The 12585-nt window shown below is 38.4% G+C and overlaps 1 protein-coding gene across 3 annotated transcripts in view; it reads left to right on the forward strand.

Annotated features, from left to right (window-relative positions):
- Window positions 1-12585, forward strand: part of ST6GALNAC3 (ST6 N-acetylgalactosaminide alpha-2,6-sialyltransferase 3) — a 580324-nt gene that overhangs the window by 504917 nt on the left and 62822 nt on the right. The window contains exon 5 of one of the 3 annotated variants that reach the window (XM_074334964.1): window positions 1059-3338. The exons of the other annotated variants lie outside the window; for them this stretch is intronic. Coding sequence (XP_074191065.1) covers window positions 1059-1245 — 187 coding nt within the window. The 3' untranslated portion in view covers window positions 1246-3338. Of the gene's footprint in view, window positions 1-1058; window positions 3339-12585 lie in introns of those variants that run through there. 3 annotated transcript variants of the gene reach the window in all.

Raw genomic sequence — 12585 nt, forward strand, 5'->3', positions numbered from 1 at the left:
AGAAGAAACATTTTCCACGTAATCAGTGGCATGCCAGGGATTTGTGGCTTAGAAATACAGAACAATTTTAGAGGTTATTTAATTTGCAAAGTGAGTTTGTCATTTCTGCTGCTCTAATGGCTTGATAGATGGCTATCTAGTCAATGGTTATATTTGATCATGAAGGACAAAATGTCCTATAGCTTCAGAGAAGCTGATAGCTTAACAAGAATTCCTGGAAATAAGTGAGTAATTTGCCAGATCCTTATTTAAAATGGATATCTTTACCCACATTGATCCCCACTGGTGAGATAGTTTCTAATTAGATAATAAAACAAACCTTCCATGCTTCATCAACGTAGTGAAATATATTTCCCCACCAACAATTGGCACAATATAATCCAGAGAGTGTTTGAATCATATTGTCAAAATGATAATTAAGCCACAATCTTCATGATCAAATATTTCTACCCTAACTACCTTGTTTCCCCAAAAATAAGACCTAGCCGGACAATCAGCTCTAAAGCGTCTCTTGGAGCAAAAATTAATATAAGACCTGGTCTTATTATATTATATTATATTATATTATATTATATTATATTATATTATATTATATTATATTATATTATATTATATTATACCGGGTCTTATATTAATTTTTGCTCCAAGAGACGCATTAAAGCTGATTGTCCGGCTAGGTCTTATTTTGGGGGAAACACGGTATAAGCATATTAGAGCACAGACAAAGCACATATCACAAAGTTTCTTCAAGCTCTGCAAGAGCATCAGGCTATCCAAAGTTTGCTTCCATTATGCACCATTTCCTCCTTCAAGGGATGGCTATATGTTTGAATGTAATTGGCATCACATATAAATTTTATTTGATTTATTAAAGCACTAAGGACCTGGTACATCTTCCTAAAAGCTTTTACACAAAATAGTTTTAACTGAGTTCATGAACAAGAATCATGCATAGGTTTGCAAGTAAATGCATTTACTGGGCACATAATGGATTCTTGTAAATGAATGCTTCATTCTTCATCTCAATCTTTCTCTCCTTTCCTTTTTTTCTTTTCTAGGACAGAAGGGTATAGAAAAGTCCCCTACCATTACTATGAACAAGGAAGAGATGAGTGTGATGAATATTTTCTTCATGAACATGCCCCATATGGAGGGCATAGGTTTATCACAGAAAAGAAAGTGTTTGCTAAATGGGCCAAGAAACACAGGATAATATTTACCCACCCAAACTGGACAGTGTCTTGATACTGGTTTTTCTGATCTTGCCACACCACTTGACATGATCATGATACTGCAACTATGATGCTAATGATGCTATGATGATGGTGGTGATGATGTATAAAGACAACAATGGTGATCAAGTTTCTGTACATCCTCAGATACGAATGGTGACTCTGCCAGTAATTTGTACTTGGGATTCCATGGAGGGTGGTTGTGCTCATTATGTTCTTCCTGAAGGTTCAACATTACATATCGCACTTTATAATTTAACTGGAATTGAAGTGAAGGCCAGTCACATGACAGCAATGACCTAAGAAATGAGAAGATTGTTCTTCAAGAGAGCTGCCCAGAATTCTTGAATCGTGAGTAACTTCCAAAAGCCATGGGATTTGGCCTCATGAGGCAAGATTCTAAGTCAATATTCTATGGTCTCTTGAAACTGAGCAGCTCTGCCATCTTGAAGAATGTTTGATTACCTAAGAAACATTATCGGGGTACACGTATCTTACCAGAGTTACTAGTTAGCCTGAAGGCAAGGAAGGAATCTCTTCCTACAGTACTTCCTACAGCTAAAGATTCAAGCCATTTCCTAATTAATAATTTAAATATCATGGATATCCTACCTACAGGATAACTTGATTATCTCAAACACTTAATTTAAAATGGGCCAAGTAGCAAATCTTGATGAATTTCCATTCTCACCACTCCATTCTCACTAAACAATATAACTAAACATGTTATTAGAATGACCTTTTAATGTTTAGTTATTTTTGCTTGAGTCCTAACTATCTAAGAAGACCATTTAACATGTACTATTTCAACACTGTAATAACACATACTGTGAAAAAAATTCCTTAAACATAACCAAAAGGGTTTACCAACTTTGCTTCAACATCCAACAACACAAAATGATATGCTTTTTAAACTCATGAAACAGGGAAAGCAAAGCATATTTTTACATCAATTTGTATCCTACCATACTTCATAATATATATTTGTATATTCAAATTTCTATTTTATAGGCCCAAGGTGTGTCTCTCCACACATTACATTATCATTGCCAAGTGCCAACTGTTAGACATGGAGAGGAAATGATTCCTTATATTAAATCTGACCAGAACTTTTGCCTTCGTGGGGTTTATGTTCCCCACTGTGTATCAGTTGTTATACCATAATAACAACAATAATGACCTTAATGTCCAAAGTGCTCAGTCATTTAGAGTCCTTTCACATATGCTGTCCCGTGAGATGCCCATGACCACCCCAACTGTCTATTGCCTACATATTCTGACATCTCCTTAGCAGATAATCTATAATTTGTCAATTGCTCTGACGTATTGTTCTCCCTTGCTAATATTTTTATAGAATAGCATTTATATAGACTAGTAACCAATTGATTTCAATGCCAAATACAATATATTATATCAGAATTATGCAAAAAATATCACAAGGATGGTCTTGGCCATAGACCAAGAATATAGGTAATTTTCTTTTTTGAATGACTGTTTGGGTGAGGAAAAGATGAGGAAGCAGGGACAATTGGAGGGAATGAGAGCAGAGAAATATAGTTTTTTGTCCCAGTCTTGAGATGATTCTGTTCTTCTTATATTTATTGCTCATTAAATATCAGAGGGTTGATTTGCTGAGAGACCAAAAACATCCTTGCAAATTATTCAAAAGACAAAAGCCAGGCTTAATTTACAGAATGTTTTGGAGGCCAGAACTAATGATGCATTTCACCTCAGGAGCACTTTGCAGGTCTTTACCAATGTTAAGTCCCATGATTAGTTATAATTAAAATGTGCCATCTTGGGCAAAAGCCTCTTTCTTGCTCTCTTCTGCCATTTTGATACTCCAGTACTCAGATCCTTAAAAATGACCAAGTGCCACTTCCATTGTTGAAACTGTTATTGTTGTTATTCTTTTGTTGTTTCCTTATGTGATTTTTAGTTCTATGTGTGTTAGTAATTTCAAGCTAATGATGGATAGAAATGCCCACTCCAAGAAAAATAAACAGGTACAAATGTTAAAATTGTAATGCAGACTGCCCCACCCCCACCCCCATTGTGATATGAAAGTTCCATTTTTAAATAAAAAGGAGTCATTGATTATCAGAATGCTTCAGGGAATGACATAATTTATTTAGTTTTCTGGTAAATGGAGGGCCAACTCCATTTGTTTTAACCTTACTAATGAGAAACATTTGGAAACTTCCTTGCTCTCCTGCCTCACTGTGCTTTCTGTGGTGAAGGGGAGTTTTTCAGTGTCCTGTATCCCTCACCTATGGCAATGGGTGTGTGTAGAGTAGGCAGTGTTTCTTCTGGAAGGGCGAGCAAGGCTTCCTTTCCATTCCCTTCCCTCCCTTGCCTTTTTTCCTTGACTGAACCCCAACTCTATACACTTTATTGTTGTTGTCTCTTCTTTTTCCCTAATAGTTGGAAACAAAAAACACATTATTCCCAATTTGGAGATCTAATTGGTGATTTCCAATGTAATCAACATTTTGATAGAATCGCATGACTTATTTTTCTCCGCAGTCTTAATGTTCTCTGCTTCCATTTCCTGCTCTTCTTTAACCTCAGCTTCCCAATTCTAGTAGAATACAAAGTCTAGTTTCTCCCATGTTGAAGAGAAATCCAAGATTTACTGATAGAGAAAAGAATGGGTGAAGGAGAAATTCAAGAGAGTACTTTGTCATGCAAATTTCTAGTCAATTCCACAGATTCTTGTCAACTAAAAGAGAATTCATCCAGCATCAAAACACTGGAAAGTCTAACTGAACTCACTTATCACTGATATGTTTGTATCCCAGAAGTTAATTAACATCTGTAAAAAAATAAAAACTATTTCAATACCACCCAAGTCTCTAGGCAAATGGACTAAGGAAAATGGCCACAATTTGCTGAGATGAGCATAAAAACATGCAAGCTGAAAATAATACATATTATTTTTAATTCTGCAGAATCCTAGAAAAAAGCAAGGGAATTTAAAAAGGGTTTTAAAATGAACGCTTGAATCCTTTCTAAGTTAGCCTGGTGATAAGTAGTAACGATTTATATTGTTACGATGGTAATATGAATAAGAAACCTTTTAGAATATATGTCTTTACATTGTTATCAAACCTATCAAAGAAAAACCAATGTGGAGGAACGTTTGTATATATGTACGTAAAGTCCGTTTGTGTGTGTGTGTATGTGTGTGTGTAAAGGCATACATGCAATCCTATATTTTTCACTGGTGTATATGAGTCACAAAACACCTACTTCAGACTTCATTTGAAATTTATTGGGTTACATTGTGAATCCTGGTGTAAAAAAGAAAAAAGAAAGCAAAAATCCATATTTAATCAATTCATTGGTAAGAATTCATAAAATTATATTCCATGGCTGGCCAGAAGAATAAAGCTAGAGAAGCGGCTAAACCTAGAACTGAGAACACAATTAGATGCCACAGTTGTCACAAATCAGACCTGTAAGTACAGCAGTCTGTACCAGAGGCTCTGCCGATTGCAGCTCAGCTGAAGCCACATTGAAAAACATTGAATCAAGCTTCATTCACACTGACATGAATGAAAATTGGTCCCCCTATTCAAATAAGCCTGTTTTTAGCGTAAGCAAACTCAGATTTTTGCATGATTTCTATTTTATCGCTAGAGAACTGTGACCATTGTGAAAAAATAAAATATTATAAGTAGATTGCTATTTGAGGATTTGCAATGAATCAGCTGATAAAGGAGCAAAAGTCTGAATTGGGGGACTTTGCTGACCTTTCCAGAAGTAAAAAGCCATCAGAAGAGAATCATTCATTATTTCCTTAGAAAAAAGACAATTCTAAAGTACTTCACTTGGTGGTGTTAATTGGATGTTAATTATAAGCTCAGTTTAATTTTAATAAGCAAGAAATATAACCAGATAGCTTTCTTTCTTTCTTTCTTTTTTTCAACAACTTACCTATCGGTGGCTTAATGTGGCATGTCAAATGCAAAGATGAAACTATGTTGCCAGTGTCAGTTGTTGACATGTCTTAGCACAATAAATGATTTACTGTCCTAGGGTTGTAAGGGGAAAAACGACTTTCCCTTTAACTGTGTTTTTTATTTATTTTTATTTTTATTTCTTTAAGATTTTTAATAAAATATAGCTAACATACAATATTATATTAGTTTCAGGTGTACATTATAGTTATTCAACATTTATATACTTAGAGAAGTGACTGCCATGGTAAGTCCAGCAACCATCTGACACCCCACCACGCTATCACAATATTATTGACTATATTCCCTATGCTGTATATTACAACATGTGACTTACTTGTTGGACACCTGGAAATTTGGACCTCTTATTCCCCTACACCTTCCCCCCCCTTTTTTTAGTTTTTCAATTACGGTTGACATTCAGTATTATTTTATGTTAATTTCAGGAGTACGGCATAGTAGTTAGACTTTTATGTAATTTAAGAAGTGATCCCCAGGCTAGTCTAGTACCCACCTGGCACTAACCATAGTTATTACCATATTATTGAGTGTATTCCCTATTCTTTACATCCCCATGATGACTTTGTAACTACTAATTTGTACTTCGTAATCCATTCATCTTTTTCACCCAGCCCCCCAATTCCCTCCCATCTATCGCCCCAACAAATCTAGTACCCATCTGACACCATACATAGTTACTATAATATTATTGACTATGTTTCTTATGCTATACCCTACATTTCCATAACTACTTTGTAATAAACAATTTGTACTTCTTAGTTCCTTCCCCCTTTATAACCCACACCCCCAACCCCCATCCCATCTGGCAACCATCAAAATGTTTTCTCTATGAGTTTGTTGCTGTTTTGTTTGTTAATTTTGTTCTTTAGATTCCACACATAAGTAAAATCACACTGCATCTGTCTTTCTCTGTCTGACATACTCCACTCAGTATAATACCCTCCAAGTCCATCGATGCTGCCGGATATGGCAAGAACCCATTCACTTCCCTGGCCGAGCAATATTCCACTGTGTACATGTACCACCTCCTCTTTATTCGTTCTTCTATCTACAGACACCCAGGCTGACTCCATATCTTGGCCATTGTAAATAATGCTGCAATAAACATATATATCCACAGGTACCCTTGAAGTAGCATTTTGGGTTTCTTTGGATAAAAACCCTGAAGTGGGATTTCTGGGTACTTCATTGTCTCTTGTTATAACCTTTGTTTTAAAGTCTATGTTGTGTGGTATAAGTATTGCTACCCCAGCTTTTTTTTTTTTTTTTTTTTCCCATTTTTATGAAATAACTATTTTCATCCCTTTACTTTGGGCTATATGTGTCTTTCAATCTGAAGTGATTTGAGTCTCTTGCAGGCAGCATTTGTAAGGATTTTCTTTTCTTATCCATTCAGCCCTCCTATGTCTTTTGATTGGAGCATTTAATCCATTTACATTGAAAGTAATTGTTGATAGATATGTGGCTATTGCCATTTTATTATTCATAACTTTGCTTTTTTTTTTTTTTTTTTTTAACCCGTCTTAAAGAAGTCCCTCTAATATTCCCTGTAATAATGGTTTGGTGGTGATGAACTCCTTTAGCTTTTTCTTGTCTGGGAAGCTCTTTGTCTGTCCTTCAAATTTAAATGATAGCCTTGCTGGGGAGAGTAGTCTTGCTTCTAGGTCCCTGCTATTCATCACATTGAATATTTTGTGCCAATCCCTTCTAGCCTGAAAAGTTTCTGTTGAGAAATCAGCTGACAGTCCTACAGGAGCTCCCTTGGAGTTATTAGTTGCCTTTCTCTTGCTGCTTTTGGGATTCTCTTTGTATTTAACCTTTGCCATTCTAATTATAATGTGTCTTGTTTAGGCCTGTTTGGGTTCATCCTGTTTGGGATTCTGCTGTTCCTGGAATTAGATGTCCATTTCCTTCACCAGGTTAGGAAAATTTTCAGTCATTATTTCTTCACATAGGTTCTCAATCCCTTGCTTTGTCTCTTCTCCTTCTGGTACTGCTATGATGCAAATGGTAGGCTTGATATTGTCCCAGTGGTCTCTTAAACTATCCTCATTTTTTCTTTTGGATTCTTTTTTCTTTTTGCTGTTCCATTGGGTGTTTTCCGCTACCTAGTCTTCCAAATCGTTTATTTGATCCTCTGCCTCATCTAATCAGCTGATGAGTCCTTCCAGTGCATTCTTCATTTCAGTTATTGTATTCTTCACTTCTGACTCGTTCTTTTTTACGGTTTCTATGTCCTTTTTTATGCTTGCTATCTCTTTGTTGAAGTTCTCACTGAGATCCTTGAGCATCCTTATAGCCATTGTTTTGAACTCTGTCTCTGGTAGGTTGCTTGCCTCCATTTCGGTTTTTGGTTTTTTGTTGTTTTTTTGTGTGTTTTTTTGTTATTTTGTTTTTGTTTTGTTTTGTTTTTTGGTGTTTTCTCCTTTTCTTCATTTGGGATGCATTTCTTTGTTTCTTCATTTTGGCTGCATTGCTGTGTTTGTTTCTATGTATTAGGTAGATCTGCTATGTCTCCCAGTCTTGGCTGGTTGGCCTTATATAGTAGGTGTCCTGTGTGGCCCAGCGACACTCTCCCTGGTCACCTGTGCTTGGTACTCCAAGAGTATCCCTTGTGTGGGTTGTGTGTGCCCTCCTGTTACAGTTGAGCCTTGATTGCAATTGGCATGTCAGTGAATGGGATTGACCCTCAGGCTGATTGGCTGTGGAGTTTGCCCACATCCATAGCTTATGAGCTGCTATGCAGGGGGCTTAACCCACTGAGTGGGATTCACCCCAGAGGGCTCTGATGCCTGTTGAGACTTTACTTTGTGTGTGCCACTTATGGGGCTAATTGAGTGGTGCTCTGCTTTGGTCTGAAGTGAACCTCTAAGTATATTGGATCTGGGGCTACTTGGGATGGGTTCTGGTGCAGGCTCAGGTACCTCACTGACTGTGACTGGCCAGAGGCTACATGGTAGGAGCTACAAAGGGATCTGCAGTTGTTCACTGCCTTTGTTAAACCGGGAGGTGAGTGGGAGAGGCCACACTTTAAACCTAGGACATCTGCACATTTGCTCCGAATACTAAGCCTGGGATAGTTCCCCCAAAAGCCAGGACATCCCAAGGCCTGCTGCTACCTTTCAGCTCCCTTAAAGTTCAGCCGCTGTTAGAGCCTCATGTGTACGCAAGCAGGTGAGGCAGAGTCTCAGGGATCACTAAGGTGGAAAGGGTTGTGGTCACCAGGTTAATGTAAATTCTGGTTTGGTGCCAGTGTTGAGCTTGGAACTAATCAGCAAAAGTCTCAGAGCACCCTGAGGCCAGACACTACCTGCCTGGGATCAGCCAGATTCCAACAGTTATCCAAGGAAGAGTGCAATGCAAACTAGGCTGGCTGTTCTTGGAGTAAGCGCCTCTGGTGTTGGGGGAGTTGGGTGGGAGGGAGTGAGTCAGCAGGGTGGAGCAGCAGAGCTCATCAGACAATTCTGATTCAGGTTTGGCCTATGGGGGTGGGCTCAACATAGGAAATATGGTCTCCCCCTGCTGGCTTCACTGGAGAAGGACCCCTCACAAAGAAAATGCCAACTGTCTCCTTTAGCCCTCACTATAAGCCACACACCTCAGTCTGCCCCCATATACCTTTGACACCCATCCCCCAGTCATCCTCCCTCTGCTGGGGTCCAGGGTGAGTGCCTGTGAGTGAATGAATCTGTACATGGGCTATTTAAGAGGATGGCTCGGTTTCTCACAGCCTTCTATCCCACCTGGATGGTTGGAATCCCCACTGTTTTTCACAGCCAGATGTTGTGGGGGCTCCTATTCCTAGCACCAGTACTCTGGGCTACAGCGTATGGTGTGGGACAGGGGTCCCTCGCTCCTCCAGGGGAAACTCCATGGCCAAGATTTTTTTCCTCATTCTCAGCTGCCACACGGAGATTAGGGCCCCATTCTGCATCTCTGCCCCTCCTACCAGTCTCGATGTGTCTACTTCTGTATATTTTTAGTTATAACACTTCTGTTTGGCTAGACTTCAGCTGGTTCTCCAGGTTGAGTATTCTATAATTTAGTTGTAATTTTAATGTGTTCACAGGCACAGTGTTTATCTACTTCATATCTTGCATCTTTCTGTCCCTTAACTGCATTCTTAAAAGGCAAGACCTCATCATTTTAATAGTATACATAGATCTAATGACTGAAGGAGCCAGTACTAGACTTTGTAAGTAATCTAGATTTCTAGAGCTTAAAAGGCTTCAGAAACCAACCAATACAACCCCTGAATCTTGGAGTTGAGAAAGTTGAACTATGTGTGGGGACAGAGCCAGGAGTGCAGTTTCCAGGCTCTCGGCCTCACGTGGAAAGGTGCTGGCTCGGGTAGTAAATGGCCATCAACTGTGATCGGATGGCCATCAGCTGTGGTGAGTTGGCCGTCAGCTGTAACCAGTGAGCCATTCGCCACTAATATAACTGCAGTGGCTACATTAGCAGCAAATGGTAGCTGGCAAGTGGGGATTGCAGTTAGCACGGTGGATTGCAGTTAGCAAAGGGTGTTGGTGGGTTGACAGAGAAGCGGATAGCAGATTGTGGATCAAGTGGCTCCTGTTTCCTGTGTCTCCGATGCAGCCGCCAGTGAGAATGTAGTGGTATGACTCCCCTATCCGTGGCTCTGTTCGTGTTCTTTTTTGGCCTCACCATATCTTGTGTTCTTGTGAGGGGAGCAGGAGCTAAGACCCCATATGACACCCTGTGTGACAGAGGTCAAATGACTTGTTCATGGCTGTCAAACAGACTAATGACAGTACTGAGACTCATGTTTTTTTCTCTTTTTTCAATACTTCTTTTTTCTTTTCTTTGTTTTTTTCTTTTTCTTTTCTTTTCTTTTTTCCTTTTCTTTCTTTTTTTTGCACAGAATAATAGCTGGAAAAATGTATAAGTGAATATGCTGGAAGAGTCTATTCCTGGAAGCCAAGGTTTCCAATTAATGTTGATACTAATGATCAGAGAAATCCCCACACTGAAATGTAGAAATATTCACATAACTATACTAGTACTTGTCAATATTTATTATCTATGTTTGTTGCTAAGACTTGGACATGTTCCATTATCGTGTAATTTGAGCACTACTTTAAGCAATGTAAAAGTGAGTTTCTTAGGTTTTGTTGTTGTTTCTGAGGAAGATGAAACCATTGATACTACTAAGAGCTGCAGAGTACGGAGGTTGCGTGGTATAATTGGCAGGCATTGCTGTTGAATTATCCCCAGAGCCTAAGTATCTGTATTCTTTAACCAATTCAGCTGCCTGGGTTAGTGAAATAATCCATGTGAACTGGTTGGTGAAATGTTACCCTTTGGTTTTACACTCGTCTCTGCACTGCACAATGATCATTGAGCCCAGATAGTCTTCTGGAAGATAAACCAAAGCCCCAAATGCCCCACTAGACTCAATTACCATGCAAGGTGGAAAGGGTTTTTTCTTCACAGTCCACTTATATGATACTCTTAGAAGAGGAAATTTTTGAAACTACATGTGCTAGGCTCTGAAAATTGTTCCTGTGGCTCAGAGAGAGTATATTGTTCTGTTGCTTGTTTTTGCTGAAACTTAGAGAAACCACTAGAGTAAAATTCCATGTAAATTGCTAAAGCATCAAATCAGAACTGTCCTTGGGCATTGTAACATTGCAGAAAACCTCATTTCCTTTTTTTTAAAGTTCTCTACTTTTTTTTTTTCTCTTTAGAATAGGCACAAGTTGTTTAGGGAGTAAAAAACTCTTCTTTCAGCACAGATAAGTCTTCTTTTGTTCATGTTTTGGGAACTTCAGAAAAATAGAAGCTTGCTTTCATAGAAGTGAAGAATATCTTGGTGAATAAATAGCCAACTGCTAAATTCATATATTTGCCTGTAAAAGGAGTGGTTTCATCTAAGAAACTCCAAAGGGACAAAAACCAGGGCATTTCATGGTTCCTTTTAACCGAAACTATAAAATACTAATTTCCTCGTGTTTAACTCTGTTGTCATTGCTACTGAGTAAATACGCATTTCTATTATATACAGTATACTTTATGCTTCACTCATTTTTCTGAGTTCAGACAATTTTTGCTTTAGTCTCTCATTCACTTTAAAAACCTGTAATCTTCATTTATTTATAGAACAGACTGTAAATGCACAGTTGTGTGTTCGGTGAGTTGTTTTTTTCTGGCATCATATTGCTTTATTTATAGGTACCATGCCTTAGAAGAAAGCTTACTAAGTGGCAGACGGCTACTGGTATATTTTAGTTTGGTTCACCTTTACAAGACAACTGAGGAAATGTAAACAAAGCCAGAGAGTATTTGTCATTGAGTCGGGAAAAATAGTGGAGCAGCAGGGACAGCAGGGTAGGGGGTGGATTCAATATACTCAATATCCAAGGCAGAAAGTTGTCTAGGAAACTACTGCAGACAATGACAAGAGTAAATGCTGTCCACAGTAACTGTCTGGTGCTGAGGAATATTTATTTTCTTGCCATGTCAGATTTGTTAGCAAAGTTCAGTTAGTACATAAACTGCTTAAAATGGTGACCTGTTCTTAAAATGGTGAACAAAGGAAAGCCTTTGTTTTTTCATCTCTCCCTCCTTCTTTACTCCCCTTCTTTCTTCTTACTAGTCCTCCTTTTCTCCCTTATTTTCTTTCATCATAAGTGAATAGTTTCTCATTTTACAAATCAGCTTACAGCACTCTACCAAACTATAAGAGATCCCTATTTAGATATGATCTTAAAATGAGGGTATATTTAGGAATAAAATAGTAACTTATACTTGTATACCAGGTTTATTAAAGGGCTTTATACCTCATTCCATCCTCTCAAATACTCTCTGAGGTAAGTAATGGTACTGTCCCCATTCCACAAACAAGGAAACTGAATCACAGAGAATTTAAGTAGTTTGCCCAAGGTTGCACAGCAAGTGATGGGTTGAAATTTTTAACCCAGGCAATTTGACCCAGAATCAATATTTAGTGGGGGCAGGTTAATAGATATAACCAACTCCAAAATTTCATTGGTTTAACAGAATCAGGTTAATTTCTAAAACATGAGTTCTGTGTAGATGCTCCTCTCCAAACACTTTGTTTCTAAGGATGACTCATAGAGCAGGCACCTCTGATCGTCTGGCTCTGCCTCCTCTGCTTCCTCAGAGTCTTCTCTCTTTTGCCTGCTAATGGGGAAACAGTATGGGTGATCCTGTGCTGGAGAGTTTTTATGGGCACCGCCAAAGCAGTGTGCGTCATTCTATCCACATTCCATTGATCAGGCTCAATCACATGGCCTGGTAGTGAGTTGGCAATGTTGTTGAAGGAAGAGGAAAAGGAACAGGGTTTGATGAACGTGTAATAGTCTCTGTTATATTATTCTTAGTCA

The sequence above is a fragment of the Rhinolophus sinicus genome, linkage group LG06 (assembly GCF_036562045.2).
Source record: "Rhinolophus sinicus isolate RSC01 linkage group LG06, ASM3656204v1, whole genome shotgun sequence".
In the NCBI taxonomy this organism is placed as follows: domain Eukaryota; kingdom Metazoa; phylum Chordata; class Mammalia; order Chiroptera; family Rhinolophidae; genus Rhinolophus; species Rhinolophus sinicus.